Source organism: Xyrauchen texanus, chromosome 33 (genome assembly GCF_025860055.1).
Source record: "Xyrauchen texanus isolate HMW12.3.18 chromosome 33, RBS_HiC_50CHRs, whole genome shotgun sequence".
Taxonomy (NCBI): domain Eukaryota; kingdom Metazoa; phylum Chordata; class Actinopteri; order Cypriniformes; family Catostomidae; genus Xyrauchen; species Xyrauchen texanus.
In genome coordinates, this window is record NC_068308.1 from 35,933,530 (window position 1) to 35,951,344 (window position 17,815).

Here is a 17,815-nt window from a genome sequence, read left to right on the forward strand (position 1 = left end):
CTTGATAACGTTAATGGTTCTTTTGTGAGCAGAATATCACAGATGCTTCAAAATGCTTCTTCTTTCTGCACTATAGTGGAAATGGCACACACATTTTCACCCTGACAGTCCGTCAGCCCCTCTGGATTTGAGCAATGCCCAGCCCAGAGCTAAAGCCAAATGTAATTAACCTTTATGAACATGCCATGTCTGTCGAGTAGAATTCGGACAGACATTAGAAAATTAAAGGTTAAATATGGCCAGTTGACGAGAATGAGCTGGAAGCTTCGCCCAACATTTTCATTGTTTAACGTCTAGGTTACGTATGTAACCTCCGTTCCCTGATGGAGGGAACGAGACGTTGTGTCAGAGAAGCAACACTAGGGGTCTCTCTTGAGCTCCGATATTCACCTCTGGACTATGAAAAAAGGCCAATGAGAGTTGGCAACCAGTATTTGCATGTCCCGCCCCCGGACATACGGGTTTTTAAGCGGCGCAAATACGGGAGTTCATTCAGGATTTTTCTGAGGAGCCGGAAATGGTCCAGCCACAACAGTGGCTCGGCTCAGCGACATGGCAGGGGAGACACAACGTCTCGTTCCCTCCATCAGGGAACGGAGGTTACATACGTAACCTAGACATTCCCCTTCTGTCGCTCTCTCCACGTTGTGTCAGAGAAGCGACACTAGGAGTCCACTTATAAAAGCGCCATGCGCTGAGCCGTGTACGTGAACTGCTGATACAGGAGCGAGCAGGTATTCTTACGTGCAGGACGACCAACTGTATCAGGCTGCACGTACCCTTCCCCAATGCCCCATTTAAGCCATCAGGATTCCTTATCGTTACCCTGGAGGGGAACAAGGTGCTGGCCGCCAACCTGGGAACGGGCCAAGCCTGGCCGGGCCTCTTTTCTCTCTATGTTTCTCGCATAGAGCAACTTAGGCAGGGACCCTTACACGCATTGAGGGAAGGGGGTCTTAGCCCTTATTCAGGAAGGAGAAGACCCTGCGGAGGCCACGCCTACCCGAGAGGGGAGGCAAGTTTAAGTGGCAAAACCATCAGAGGCCTGCTTAGGGCCTATGTGGAAAAGTCGGTGCGGTGGTGGATCCAGCCTATAGAGGGGGGAACATACAGCACGGCAGCCGAGGCAGCCATGACTGCCTAAGGGAAACACGGGAGTCAGCTCGCCAGAGGGGACAGAACCGTGGTGTTACACACAGGGGGAGTCCGAAGGAGGTCTTACCTGTGGAGCACCTATACCAGTACAGGGTAGCTTACGGTACCCGCAGTGGCTTGGGTCAGCGAGTTCCTCCACTGAACTGCGACCCACGAGGGCTAGGGAGGAATCGACCAGTGTCCCAAACCTGAGATCTCCTGGGAATGAAGGCGCACTGTTTCCCCTGGTTAGGGGGAATGGCGCTAGGTGCAAGCGATTCACCTGGTCAGATCGTGGGCGTGCCACCGAGTTCTACGGGCTCGGTACCTGAGAGAACACGGGACGATACTGACTCAACTCGGAGATTGTAGAATCTCGCAAAAGTGTTAGGTGTTGCCCAGCCCGCTGCTCTACAAATGTCTGCTAGGGCAGTGCCCCTAGCCAGTGACCATGAGGACGCAACACTCCTGGTGGAGTGAGCTCGGACCCGCAAGGGGGGGGCATGGCCTGGGTGTGATAAGCCAGGGAAATGGCGTCGACAACCCAGTGGGCGAGTCTCTGCTTGGAGACAGCATTCCCTTTCTGCTGTCCCCCAAAGCAGACGAAGAGCTGCTCAGAGCGTCTGGTGCTCTGTGTGCGGTCCAGATAAATACATTAAGCACATACTGGACATAGCAGTGAAAGGGCTGGGTCTGCCTCCTCCCGGGGCAGCGCTTGCAGGTTCACTACCTGATCCCTGAAGGGTGTGGTAGGAACCTTGGGCACATAGCCCGGTCGTGGTCTTAGGATCACGAAAGTATCTGCCGGACCGAAATCCAGGCAAGCGTCGCTAACAGAGAACGCATGCAGGTCCCCGACCCTCTTGATGGAAGCGAGCGCGATCAGCAGGGCAGTCTTGAGAGAGAGGGCCCTGAGTCCAGCTGAGTCAAGCGGCTTGAAGGGGGGTATCTGGAGGCCCGTAAGGATGACCGAGAGATCCCAGGAGGGGAACAGGTTAGGCCGGGAGGGAGTTATCCTCCGGGCACCTTTTAGGAACCTGATGATTAAGTCGTGCTTACCAAGCGACTTGCTTTTTACTGCGGAAAAATGTACGCCCACGAAGGGGGGCGGAGACCTGGCAAACTGAATTGCGTAACCGAGTCGAATGGTCCGGTGCAGCCAGCATGACGGGTTGGGCAGTGAGAGCCACGCCTCTAAACTCTGTGCTAGGGGCACCAAGTGGGTTTTTTGGACGTACCCGGCGGGGCTTCGCAGCGGTGCGGAACAGGTAACGCGGCGTCGGGAGGCAACGTGGCGTCCCGAGGCTCTGGTGCTGAGAATGAACTCAAAGCACTTACCTTGCTCCGTGCACCCGGCAGGGGGCGGGTTTGTGACTGAGGAGGAGGTCTGATGTTGGCGTCCTCTGGACTCGTCTGAACCAGCCGGCCGGAAAACAATCGTGGCGCTGAAGGTGGGGACACCGCGTCCATGGAGCCGGGACTGTTGAGGCCTGAAAGCAGAGTGCCGTGAGAATGGCATTTGAGGGCCATGTGCCCCAGAGACAAAGGAAATAGCTCTTTTATTGAGAATTTGGGTACCGCAGCCCGTGTTAGGGGGTGCGGCAAATGAAAAAACAAAGGATTCTCCTTCCGGCCCTCCACCGGGGGACGGAGCGGTCTTACCACCTCCGGAGCTAACGTCTTGGGCTCTGGGTGTGTTGTCTCAGGAGCGCCTGGGAGCCTTCCGAGTCCTCGAGGGGGTCCGTGAGACAGGGGGCGTGCGCTTCCCGCGGTTTGCTCGACGCTGGGGCTGAGAGCTGGGCCCGGGTTGAAGCGGAGCAGGGGTTTGCCTTCTGGCCGCGGGAGGATGCCCTCGGCGGGCAGACGGGGCATGGGCCGTGGCGGCAGACTTGCGGCGAGGCATGATGTGAGAGATGGCCTCCGTTTGCTTCTTCACCATGGAGAACTGCTGGGCAAAGTCCTCGACGGTGTCGCTGAAGAGGCCGAACTGGGAGACAGGGGCGTTGAGGAAGCGAGTCTTGTCAGCTTCACGCATCTCGACCATGTTCAGCCACAGTTGACGTTCCTGGACCACTAGCGTGGCCATCGCCTGCCCGAGTGCTTGCGCTGTGACCTTCGTCGCTCTCAGGGCGAGGTCGGTCGCTGAGCGCAGTTCCTCAGGGCCACCCCCGTGCATGTCGCGTAGTGCCTTGGCTTGGTGGACCTGCAGGGCGGAAGCGGCGCGTCCAGTGGCACTGTAGGCCTTCGCTGTCAGCGAGGAGGTTGCTCTACAGGTCCGGGAAGGGAGTACGGGGCGACCTCGCCAGGTGGTAGGGGTACCGGGGCATAGATGGATCGTAACCGCCCTATCCACCTGGGGAATCGCCTCGTACCCATGGCGCGCTCCGCCATCGAGTGTGGCGAGGGCGGACGAGCCTGTGGCGATGTGACGAGTGGAGAGGGGTGCTCTCCACGAAGACGTCAGCTTGTCATGCACTTCCGGGAAAAACGGGACCGGGGGGGGCGAGGCTGTGAGCGGCGCCCAGACCCCAGGAACCAGTCATCGAGCCGTGATGGTTGTGGGGAGGATGGAGGGTTCCAATCCAAGCCCATGCTGTCGGCTGCCCGGGAAAGCATGTTCGTCATCTGTGCGTCGGCCTCAGCCTGGGCGTGCAGGCCCGAAAGCGGCAGCCCAGGGGAGTCCTCAGCATCAGATAACCCGCCCTCCGATGCCACGGCGAGCTCATCGGCTTCCATCGCAAGAGGGTGGGCCGACTGGCTGTGAGGCGTGTCACCGCTACCTCGAGCACGGACGGGAATCAACGAGCGTGTCGGGGCGAGGGTGGTCCGAGGGGGCGTACCCGGCGGAGCTGTACCCGGCGGAGCTGCACCCGCTGCCATCCCCAAATCGCCTCCATCGCCAGCCGCATCGTCCTCAATCCCGTGGGAAGAAGGAGCGACACGGGGGGCGGCTGGAGTGGCTTGCTCACGGTTGTAAGCAAGCCGCGACCGCAACGTTGTCATGGTCATGTTCTCGCAGTGAGAACATGAACCATCCACAAACGCAGCCTCGGTGTGATCGCTACCCAGACACACGAGACAGCACCTGTGGCCGTCGGAAGCGGAGAGCACTCTACCGCATCCAGAAACAACACAGGGGCGGAAGGGCATCTTTATAAAGACGCGTCCTTAAAAGGACGTTCAACGCCGCTGTGTTTTGCTCTTTTAGAGGAAATTACTCTTTTAAATAAAATCACTCTTTTAGGGAAAAAAATCGTGAGAGTTTTTAAATCTGCACTGTTGATGCGCCCAGGGGCAGGAATGCACAGCCGTGCAAACAGGAGAAAGCCACTGTTGTGCGCCGTAGAATCCAACAGCATGAAGCAGAGGGATAACAGGAACTCGGTGTGTACATGCAGCAGTTGCAGACACGACCATCGGCTCCGAAGAAATTTTCTGAATGAACTCCCGTATTTGCGCCGGGACATGCAAATACTGGTTGCCAACTCTCATTGGCCTTTTTTCATAGTCCAGAGGTGAATATCGGCGCTCAAGAGAGACCCCTTGTGTCGCTTCTCTGACACAACGTGGAGAGAGCGACAGAAGGGGAACAAGTGCAAGGAACTTTTTGACTGAAGCTTTGATGAGTTTAATATGTTTAGAGTGTAAATTGAAATTATTTTGTGCTTCTCAATGATAAAAGCCAAATTTGTGAAACCATTTCTTAAAACCGATAAGCATCTGTGTAACGCTCTGGGGAGTGCTATCGCTTATTTGTCCTGTAGGTTTATTTGTTGATGAGGGGTTTGGGATTTGGGAATAGAATACATGGCCTTAATGCCTCATGGAAAACCGATAGCCAGACTGATTTTGTGTGGCATAATGTTTGTGTATTTTGCAGTAGTGTGTCCTTGGCAGTATCTCTGTAATAGTATTACTTTTCACAGTTGGTCACAGTTGATAGGAGAAATAACATGGTTTAATGCATCCCCTGTTGGAAAAACAGCTCATACCAGCTTAATGTGGTCATGTTGGCTTTTAAAATGTGTTAGCTGTTTTTGGTTAGCTTGGATTATGGTGGTCAAAACTAGAGATGAGCTGGGACTAGTTTAGCTATTTTTTGTTTTTACATTTACATATAAATGTAACAACTCCCACCAGCTGTTTTTGAATGCAAGAATGTATCCTGCCTCATCTCATAACGTGACTGTGGTGTCATTTGCAAAATGACATTATGCGATTCATTACATGTATCACAGAAGTTCTGAAGTGAAATGGCCACTGGGTGGCGCTAAAAGTGACTTAAAAATGCGAGACCAGGTTAAACATATCCTGTGTGAACGCCACCCTAAGAAACACAGCTGATCGGTGTACTTTGCGTTTAAAGGAATATTTCCCACAAAAAATTTAATTATTTAATTAATAATTTACTCAAGTGTCGTTTCAAACCAGTATGAATGTCTCTCTTCCATGGTACTCAAAAACTGGGATGTTGGTCTTAGGCTCAATTCACTTTCATTGCATCTTTTTCCATACAATCAAAGTGAATAGTGACGAGGCTGTCGATTCTGTCATCTCCATTTGTGTTCTACGGAAGGAAAGTACATGGGTTTGAAAAGACTTGACACAGTTTTCATTTTTGGGTGAACTGTCCCTTTAAGACCGATTAGTTAACAAATTGTTCAGACAATCATTAATGGAAACCAGGACAACCATCTGTTAATCCAGCTGATTAATGTAGATCAGCTTGGATCAGCTAATGACCATAAATGACCAGGCCAGACCAGGTAGAAAACATAAAACCAGCTATCACTTAAAGCTAGTTTAAGTTGTATTATCCTGGATGTTTTTATTGAATTTTTATAATCATCTCTCATCCTCTCTCGCCATGTTGTTCATGCATAATAAATCCTACAGTGCTTCCATGTTCTCTTTGTTACATACAGGAACACGGAGCACCTGGGAGGGTTTTCTTGGGCCTGTACTGCCCTCTCAGGTAAAATCACTGTCTGCTCCTGGAGTGACCCTGCTTACTGGAAATTGGAGGGAGCGAAGACCAGCAGGTGAGATTCTACAGCCGTGGCCAAAAGTATTGGCAGTGACATAAATTTGGTGTTTTGCAAGGTTTGCTGCTTCAGTATTTGTAGATTATTATTTCACATGATTCTATGGTATACTGGAAAACAATGATAAGCATTTCATAAGTTTTAAAGGCTTTTATTGGCAAAAAACATTCAATATATGCAAAGAGGATATTTACAGTTATAGTAGGGCTGTGGAGTTAGAAAACGCTAAATTTGTCACATTGTATTGAGAACACGTTTTGAATCTGAACACAGTTGCAAATGAGATTTCTTTCTGTTACTTACAGAAAACTATTATATAGTTTCATAAGACTTGAATTATAGTGCATCATTTTATGGATATTTTATAGTGTTATATACACTCACCTAAAGGATTACTAGGAACACCTGTTAAATTTCTCATTAATGCAATTATCTAATCAACCAATCACATGGCAGTTGCTTCAATGCATTTAGGGGTGTGGTCCTGGTCAAGACAATCTCCTGAACTCCAAACTGAATGTCAGAATGGGAAAGAAAGGTGATTTAAGCAATTTTGAGCGTGGCATGGTTGTTGGTGCCAGACGGGCCGGTCTGAGTATTTCACAATCTGCTCAGTTACTGTGATTTTCACGCACAACCATTTCTAGGGTTTACAAAGAATGGTGTGAAAAGGGAAAAACATCCAGTATGCGGCAGTCCTGTGGGCGAAAATGCCTTGTTGATGCTAGAGGTCAGAGGAGAATAGGCCGACTGATTCAAGCTGATAGAAGAGCAACTTTGCCTGAAATAACCACTCTTTACAACCGAGGTATGCAGCAAAGCATTTGTGAAGCCACAACACGCACAACCTTGAGGCGGATGGGCTACAACAGCAAAAGACCCCACCGGGTACCACTCATCTCCACTACAAATAGGAAAAAGAGGCTACAATTGGCAAGAGCTCATCAAAATTGGACAGTTGAAGACTGGAAAAATGTTGCCTGGTCTGATGAGTCTTGATTTCTGTGAGACATTCAGATGGTAAAGTCAGAATTTGGCGTAAACAGAATGAGAACATGGATCCATCATGCCTTGTTACCACTGTGCAGGCTGGTGGTGGTGGTGTAATGGTGTGGGGGATGTTTTCTTGGCACACTTTAGGCCCCTTAGTGCCAATTGGGCATCGTTTAAATGCCACGGCCTACCTGAGCATTGTTTCTGACCATGTCCATCCCTTTATGCCCACCATGTACCCATCCTCTGATGGCTACTTCCAGCAGGATAATGCACCATGTCACAAAGCTCGAATCATTTCAAATTGGTTTCTTGAACATGACAATGAGTTCACTGTACTAAAATGGCCCCCACAGTCACCAGATCTCAACCCAATAGAGCATCTTTGGGATGTGGTGGAACGGGAGCTTCGTGCCCTGGATGTGCATCCCACAAATCTCCATCAACTGCAAGATGCTATCCTATCAATATGGGCCAACATTTCTAAAGAATGCTTTCAGCACCTTGTTGAATCAATGCCACATAGAATTAAGGCAGTTCTGAAGGCGAAAGGGGGTCAAACACAGTATTAGTATGGTGTTCCTAATAATCCTTTAGGTGAGTGTATATTCACATTTTGATTGTCGGAAGATTTTCCCGATGATATGTGTCTGCATTTGTTCAGATATAAATAGGGCTGCTCATTGCAAAAATGTATCAAACATATTTCTCAACACAACTTTGTTAAAGTGTAAGCAGAGGGTTAAATTAAAGGGGGTTGCACACCGGACTCATCTGGCGGGTGACATGGTGCCTTCTAAAATTCAAAACAATTATTTTCTATTAAGGAACGTAAGCAAGCACTGCATGCTCGCTATCTACAGGGGCTGTTAAAAATTTGGGAGGGCCACGGAGCTCATCTCGCATCGTTTACCATTAAATCAATATCAAAGGCCAAAGATTATTTACTCTAGCCATCACTGGATTTATATTTATAATGAGCACATGTATTTTCAATTATAAGTATTCACAAAGTCTTCTTGTACTGTGACAGCATGAATGAAAGACCTATTTAGACCTTCATACAAGGAAATTGCATAATAAACATCACCAATTCTAATCATTCAGTTTACTCAGTTACACCAGTTTCATACACTAACCTGCAAACTCATCAACATCACTTTGTTCATACATGAAGTACAAACTCCTTTCGACTGCCATCTCCTGCGCCACTTCAGCTCGTCACCTGTGTGTGATGCCTCTTCCATGCAGTGAACAGCTTCATGTTATATCACCCCCTTGTGGTCTCCCAAAGCTATTACGTCAGACTACATTGAATGCAATGCAACTGGCAGTGAATTGTAAGCACCGAAATTAGGCTCCTAATAAAAATTTCGGCTGATGTTAATATATAGATGCCTTAAAATATTTAATAAATGTCAATTAAATAAAGTGCCAATCAATATATATATATATATATATATATATATATATATATATATATATTTATTTTTTTCTGACATACCTAACATACATACATATATATATATATATATATTGGAGCTGTCACTGTATGAAACAGAGGTGTGTAAAGATCCTTCAAAAATTTTCCTTTCCTGTTCTATTGAAATAATTTGCATATTATTGTTTTTCACAAGGGTGAGTTATTAATGACAGCATTTACATTTTTGGGTGAACTATTCCTTTGAGTAGCATTTTCATGTTTTGTTTTACATTTTCTATGTGGGACATATGTAGAGGTTATTATATAAATCGTTTAAAATTCCCCATTCATCACATCTACAAGGGCAGCATTAAAAAATTGTCATCTATCTGTATACACCATCTAATCTTACAGAAACACAATGTTTATTTTCAGATTAGTAGAAAAAGACAACCTCTGCATCTTCCTCTTTATAGATGAATTTATCATCTCAGCCCAGGCAATTTTCGCTGTTATCCAGTGGAGCTATTATTTGCCTGTCCTATCTCTGAAATGAGCAATTGTTTTCTTAATCTCTAACTACAGCAGCTTGTTATTTGTGGATTTTTTCGACAAGTTTATTGCAAAGTCCCAACCCTGGAGGCAATTCAAACTTTCACTGAACAACATCTACCACTGTATGCAGGTTTTTGCTATTTTCATTGATATGGTAGACAAGGGTCAGAGATACAGGTTACTGAGAGAAAATTGTTAGTATTGCTTTTCCAGTTATTACAAATAGAAGTCATTATATATTTATTTATATAAAAGATATTTGACAGGATAAGCCACATTCAAAGCCGTTGAAAATGCACATAAATGGACATGTGCTGCACGTTGTGTGATTCTTGGCAATCGTAACCAGTCTACAATATGGCCACAAGTTTGCAAGAACTCATTTGGTCTGAACGCATCTCAAGTTTGTTGTCCAGCAATGTTCAAACATCAATTGGTTTCTGTCCTCTTTCACCATAAATTTCCGTGGAACAGAACATGTTTTGGACAGTGGCTTTGTGTTTATCACAGCTTAAGCAGCTTGTGATTCAACTAGACACAGGCAGTCAGTAGCCATACATATATTCTTCTTCATTGTCTTCTGTGAACATAAGACCTCCGAATGGATGCGTGCCATCGAAGTGTCTTTACTGACAGAAACGGAAGAATGCTTTGTTTAGGCGTGGATGAGAGGTTTCCCCATCAACGCTTCCAGCCTTCAGATTATGACTGATATAAATCAAACAGAATCTTCATTCAGCCTTTATTTCAAAGCAGTTGGCTGTTGTAACACAAAGAGATGCTATGAGGCCAGTTTCATCCAAGTTTAATCAGTATTTCTCAGCTCTGAATGTTTTATAAACAATCCGTTACAAGTTCATGCTGCTTCCCCTTACACAATCTTTTTCTTTATAGATATGCAAACGCATTGATGTCCTTAAAGGAATAGTGCACCAAATGTGCAAATTCTGTCAAAATTTGCTCACCCTCATGTTGTTCCAAACCAGTATGCTGTAATTTGGTAACACTTTATAATAAGGCTCCATTTGTTAACATTAGTTAACATGAACTTACATTGTACAATACATTTAAAGCATTTATTAATCTTGGTTAATGTTAATTTCAACATATAGGGCTCTCTTTTTGTGAGTGCGCAAAGTGTGCAACGTCTTATCCAATTTTCATGAGAGTGCTAATTCGAAGCAGAATTTTCGTGCCAGCGCAAAGTCATGGATTTTTTTTTTATTTTTTTATTATTATTATTATTATTATTACAATTTTTTATTATTATGGTTAAATCACTCCAAAAGGGGCAAGTGGAAGAAGGAGAGAGTAAATTGTTTGGATTTGGTATGATTTTTATGAACATTTTGTTATTTTGATTATATTATCATTTCAAGAGTAATTTGAATTTAGAAATATTATTGATTTAATTATTTTGAAACAATACATATATATAATTTTTCAAAATCAATTTCAACCAGTAGAAGTGAAGAGCGTACCAATACAATCACAAGGACACACAGAATAATGTAAATCCATATTTCTATTCTTCCAATTAATTGCATACAGTCCATTTACACTAAAAATATCTTATGAATGTACTCTTTGTTTATATTGCCGGTGTTGACAGGAAATGGGCTGTATAATAGGATGGAGATGGTGCCGGAGAAGAACCTCCATTGACCCAATTAGCACCTTGCACAGGCAATTTCACCAAACCCACTTGTGCCTACACTTAGCGCACGCTTTCACGAAAATACCAAAACTTATTGACCATGCACATTGACTTTGTGCTTATGAGTTAAGGCATTGCACTGCGCTTTGCACTTAAAATAGGGCCCATAGAATTAACACATTTTTAAAATAAGAAATGTTATATGTTAACATTAGTTAATGCACTATGAACTAATATGAACTAAAAATGATTGTATTTTTATTCAACTAACATTAACTAAGATTTATAAATTCTGTGAAAAATGGATCGTTCATTGTTAGTTCATGAACGGAACCTCATTGTAAAGTGTTACTTGTGATTTTCTAGGGGTTTGGAACCACGTGAGAGTTAATAAGTAATGGCTGAATTTTCATTTTTGGCTGAACTATTCCTTTAAGGCATTCAAGAGTCAACACTTTCACTTGCTGACTTATAAAATGATTTGTTTGCATGCCTTGCACTTTATTCTTTAAATTGTCATAGTCATACGGTCACACCTCTGGAGAAAAGAGGTATTTTTCCCTGACAGCTCTTTGTTGTTTTATCCTAAGCTGCTGAATTCAGTATGCAGCTTCTGTTTGAGATTAACTGATTAACTGAAGATCAAGCAGCACATTTGATTTCCACTCCACCTTATGCTTGCCACATCTAATTTCATAGCTTTCAGCTGGAGATAAAGTGAAAATTATTTTAGGCCAGACTCTACCTCATTTTGTCCAAACTAACCAAAGTGAATGACAATATTGCGTATAATGCTTTCAACTATATAGTGAGTGAGCTGTTTTCTTGTAGATTTGCCTGGCAGCTGTTAGGTGGTTGTTGCAATCAGGTTTCACCCTTATCAATTTCTGTTCAGCATCTTTTGCTATCTCTTTTGATCAATTCTTCATGTTGGTTGGGACGTGTTATAATATTAATATTATGTATTCTTCTTATGCGTTATTGCTTTTTTGAATGTTCTAAATGTCAATATCCACAAATAACAAATAGCATTTGATTGTTTGCAGTGTTTCATACTGTATATATTGGATGCCACAACCAATTTGATTGTAGATGGAGCGAATGTGTATTTGGAGTTCTTCACATCCATTTAATCACCCTTATGTTGTTCCAAACTCATATGACTATCTTTTTCCATGGAAAACAAAAGCAGGCTTAAAGTCAAAATCTCTCTACAGTAATTTGATTTACAATTTGATAACTTTAAATTGTTGCACATTTATGTAGCTAAGCAGAATGCCTGAAATTATCACATTTATTTTTAGCCAAACCCATTTTCTAAAGTGGTTACTTTGAATAAGCATTATAATTATTGCCCCTATATCACTATAACCTGTAACTATTACAGGTTACAGGTTGCATTCATTTCAAAACATCTGAATGTTTTGAAATGAATGCAAGCGTGAACAAGATTTAAGAGCTCAGGTGAAGGGGAAAATTATCAGTGTATAACGACTTAAATTTCACTCCCCCCCCCCCCCCAAAAAAAAGCTACCGTGTGGATTAAAGTAATTTTCACATACAACGCAAAAAAATGTCACCTTGCATTGCTCGCACAAGTTTGACCGCTGAATGAAATTTGTATTTTAACGCGCGTTCGCACGAGTAACGCGAACCCGCGAGTATTCCCCCTTTTCTTCTTGAATAGGACAGGAGGAGGAACTTATCTTTCCACCATCAACCATGGCCGATATCACAACGATTACTGCTCTGTAACTGTTGTGGAACTCCCAGATACGTTGATGTCATACAATTCCGGGTGCCCACAAACCGCTACAACAATTTTCCCACCCATTTTTCCTGATTTCTTCTGCTACTACATTAGTACGTCAGTACTTCAATGACATCCGGACAACCTCAATGCTGATAGGCTTTCGCGTCAACGCGTCATGAGGAATACGCGAATGACGCAAATGAAGCGATTTCGCGTTGCCCGGCGCAAATTTGCATCTATTCGCGTCTTTGCATTGAAGTTGTATATAATTGTGCCACTTCGCATTGTATGTGAATGCACCATTATAAGAATATATTACATGAGTTTTGTCAACCTGTTCTTAGTCTGGAAAAGAGCAGCTTAGACATTCTGTTAAGCATCTCATTTTGGGTTCCATTTAAGACAGAAAGTCATACAGGTTTGGAAGAACATGAAGATATGTAAACAATGGCAGGTGAATTCTTTCTTTAGTTAAATGTACAAATAATAATGTGCTAATTGTTTGTTTTGTGCATTTGAAAGCTGCAAAATTGAGTATTTAATCTCTGTCCTCCTCCTCCTCAGATAAGATACTGGAAATAAAGAAGCCGTCCTGCAGAGATGCTTTACAGATCCACTCAAATCCAAACCCAGAGGCTAAAGCTGAGGTTTGTTATAATTTCCTTTTAGTCTCATTAGCAAAATTGTGTTCTTAAATCAGCATTATAGGCAACATCAGCCTAATTGGTATTGCATTTCAGTTCATTTGTTGCCAGACCTTGGTCATTATGAAAATTGGTTCCTATTGTCTTAGAGGGTGAAAGAATATCAAAAGGTCACACTAAAGGCGGAATCAGGTTTGGAGTCATATTAAGATTGAGTTAATAATTGCTTTTGTTGGAGTGCAGTGCACCACAATGTTCCCATAGGTGACGTGTTTAAAATCTTCTCAACTGGATTAATTAGCTAAATTCACCCAGAACGGTAATTCGTTTAAGCGTAAAGAGTGAACAGGGCTGCTGGCCAACAATATGTGGAGAATCTGTAATTTGCATCATTTGGTCATGCAGGGACTGGGTAATTGGTTGGTTTCTGAGGCTGAATGAATTCTAGACTATTTATCAGTAGATAATCAACACTATATTTTACTATTAGCCATGTAACCCATGTGTGGGGCGAGATAATTGAAATTCACTTATGTATGCACGAGGAAATACAAGAAGCTTTGTTTTAAAACATGTGCACTGCTAAGGCAGCATCCTTCCTGAAATGGAGTCTCATAACTTAGTGATTTGAAATGCCCTACGTAGGCAGCAACATTGTGTGTTAAATAGCACTCCTAATGTGATTTGATTCCACTAGTTCGAAAATACATAAAAAATGCAACTTACAAAAAAATTTACTAAAAGGTAGCACGAGTAGTGCATCACTATGCGATAAGTCATACCTAAACATTCTGTGGGCATGGCCATGAAGTTTCAGTATTTCCGTGCAAGCATGCGCTAAGTCTAGGCACATGGGTTTGGCGAAATGCGCATGCAAAGTACTAATGGGCTGGATCGAGTGCAATTTAATTCAGAGGTTCTTCTCCGACACCATGTGCATCCTATTATATATTCCATTTCCTGTCAAGCACCAGAGATTATTAATAATTTTAATACAAATACTGACATACAAATAATGATTAGTGTTACCAGTGATTGTATTGGAACGAACAAAAATATTTCTAAATTCGAATATGCACTGATCTGCTGCAACATTACACTTGCCTAATATTGTGGAGGTCCCCCTCACGCCACCAAAACCGCACCGACTCATATCTCAGAATAGCATTCAGAGATTATATTCTTCTCATCAGAATTGTACAGAGCGGTTATCTGAGTTACTGTAGACTTTGTCAGTTCAAACCAGTCTGGCCATTCTCTGTTGAGCTCTCTCATCAACAAGACATTTCCGTCCACAGAACTGCCCCTCACTGGATGTTTTTTGAAGTAAATTCTAGAAACTGTCATGTATGAAAATCCCAGAAGATCAGCAGTTACAGAAATACTCAAACCAGCCCATCTTTTTAGCTGTGAGACCTTATATAGACAGGTGTGTGCCTTTCCAAATCATGTCCAATCAATTGAAGTTGCCACGGGTGGACTCCAATCAAAGTGTAGAAACATTTCAAAGAGAATCCAGAGACATGGCATGCACCTGAGCTCAATTTCAAGTGTCATAGTAAAGGGTCTGAAAACTTATGTCAATATGATATTTCAGTTTTTTTCTTTTTAATACATTTGCAAAGTTATCATCTGAAAGCTTTATGAATGCACTATATATATATATATATATATATATATATATATATATATATATATATATATATATATAGTATATATATATGTAAATAATATATATAAATATATACATATTTATATATATTATACATTTTTTAATCAATACTTTTTCTCAGTATATATATATATACGTATATATGTTTATATATATATATATATATATATGTTTATATATATATATATATATATATATATAAACATATATACGTATATATATATATACTGAGAAAAAGTATTGATTAAAAATGTATAATATATATAAATATGTATATATTTATATATATTATTTAAATTTAGTTATCAATACTTTTTCTCATGGTTACCCCATTTGACCAAAAAAAAAAAAAAAAAAAAAAAAATCCTAAAAATATCAGATTTTTTTTTTTTACTTCCCAATGTTCAACATTTTTACTATTATTAATAATATTTTAAAACAAAATCCTTACTGTTTATTTTTAAAAGAAATAGCAGTACAGTATTATGCCAACATTTCTTTTTTCAAGAATTTCAGCTATTAATCAGACAGTTACATCATTTAAAATGTTTTACTTTAACCCCCAGAAAAAAATAAATAAATATATAAGTATGCACAAAATGCTTAATATACATCATAAATAAACAAAAGCAATGTAAAATTATTTTAGCATTAAAAAGGAGTATTTGAACATGTTGAAATTGATGTAGGCTACATATTATTGATTATACATGCTGCCTGTATTGCAGGGAACAAATAAATGGCAATAATACTGTATGCTTGTGCTTGAGTTGCTTAATTAATAATAAATACATATTTTGACATAACTTCGATGTTCCCTGCTGAAAAATAAATCATCAAATTAATTAATAACTATACCTCTCTTGGCGAACACTAAATGGGTGTCCTTTTAAAGACTTTGCAATGCATATAGGCAATATTATATGATTTATTGTATGATTATATGAGTTTGTCCTTTTCTGCATATAGCTGCCCCCTTCGGCATACTACCGTTTTGTGGCCCGTTCTGCATAACGCAACGGCTCATTTCATCTTAACGCGGCCCATTCAGCCCATTTTGCTGCCGGCCCACCAGCCCGCCTGGTTCTCCCGATGGCTAGTCTGCACCTGATCGGCCCCAAAGTGCGTCGGCCCACTGGGAATATGCCAGATTTCCAATCCAGCCCTGGCGTCGACGCAACACACAGTTACGTTTTTTAAGAGGTGCACGTCAGCTACATATATTCTATGCCATAGAAGAATAAATCGGCCTTTAGAAAGCCACATTACTTGCTGCATACCATTTGCATCAGATGTGCACATTTGATGCCTTAAAGTGCTGTCTTGGTAGGCACGGAGTATACATGTGTGTGCTTTAACATAATTTAGAGGTTAATTTTTCACAGTCCTATCCATTTCTGATAAACATGTGCCACCCTACATTATTTCCCACAAGTTAAAATCATGTCTCACTCAGAGGGTAAGATGGTTTGTTGTTGATTTTAAACACATCTGTTGTCTTCTACCAAAATGCTGCCTCTTAAGATCCACAATGTCACATGAGGACATTTCTGATTCCTCAATGTCCCATGAGGACATTTCTGATCACTCAGACATCATCATAAAGTTCATCCCTGTATATGCCATGCTGACATATCCTCTTTATTTCTGTTTGTGTTTTTGTGTCCAGGATGAGCCATTTAAAATTAACATTGATGAGGAGATCTCTCCCAAAGACAAGCGACCGGTCGCATCAACGCCTATACCTGGGTCACCATGGTAACCGCCCAATTTATATAAATAATTGCAATACTCACTTTCAGCTCGATGCATCTTCATTGCTTATAAATGATTCTCTGCATGCAATATAATAGCCAATCAATTGTACTCTCACACATGACTCCGTGTCAGCCTACATTTTAAAAAGCCACTTTTGTAATTGCTGTGTTTTTCTACTGTGTTTTGGAATACTTAAATAGCTGGTTTGTTCCATAAAGGTGTTTGTTTTATCTCCTTTCATTCTGTCAGAAATGTCAGCAGCTATATTGCCATTTAAATGATGCATGTTGCTTTCTAACTGAGTGTTTGATGACAATAACACATGCTGGAATAAAATACAGCAGTGCACATGGCAAACCTCCAGCACTTAATAGATGCAATGAGACCCAACCACAAACCTGCATTAGGACAATGTGTTATGCAAGACTGTTTTTTTTTTCTTTGCCAAATCAGTGTGGGCTTTCCTTCCATGCATGCAAACAAACAAACACATAACACATTTTTTGCAGGCGTCATAGCTTATCGTGTTCAGCTTTTGTTGACTCACTGTTAAATCTTCACATTTAACGTGCTTGATGACAGCAGCATTGGGACTCTGTTGAATAGCAGACACCAACTGTTATGCGATTATACACAATGGGTGAGATTCGTTTGGTGAAAGAGCCAAAAGAGCAGTTCAGAGCAGAGTTCTTGGCTTTAAAGCACATTTCAATGCATTCAATGCTGCACTGTATTGATAATAAGGGTACAGCTTTAAACCTATGCAGATTTTTTGGCCTGAACTTCTGAAATGTACAGACTCCGTTCAAACTTTGTTTTGTAGATAACTTTGGTCTTAGCTATGGTATCTATTTTTAGCTTTTATGATATTATACTTTGTATGAAACTCCCCCATTGAATGTTCACCATTCAATAGAGTGCATGAGCAAAAATCTTATGACATTATTCCATTGTGCAATTGATTTTTAACGACTACTCGTACACCTTTAAAGACAGTAGGGCGGCAAATAACGATAATGTTGATAATCGATTTATCTTTGATTCTATGAAAAAATTAAATTGCATGTCCTGTATTTTATTAAAATATGATTTAAAAAAAATAAAAATGATACAGGGCGTAAGGATTTGGTTTGATTTACATTATTAAATTCACAAATCTATTCTCTCACAAAAATTTGAAC

At 41.8% G+C, this 17,815-nt stretch overlaps 1 protein-coding gene across 1 annotated transcript in view; it reads left to right on the top strand.

Moving 5' to 3' along the window:
* The window catches only part of tcerg1l (transcription elongation regulator 1 like), a 131,815-nt gene that overhangs the window by 100,403 nt on the left and 13,597 nt on the right, over window positions 1–17,815 (top strand). The window contains exons 6-8 of the mRNA XM_052102196.1: window positions 6,060–6,176; window positions 13,125–13,207; window positions 16,546–16,634. Of these exons, the coding sequence (XP_051958156.1) occupies window positions 6,060–6,176; window positions 13,125–13,207; window positions 16,546–16,634 (289 nt within the window). The remainder of the gene's footprint in view (window positions 1–6,059; window positions 6,177–13,124; window positions 13,208–16,545; window positions 16,635–17,815) is intronic.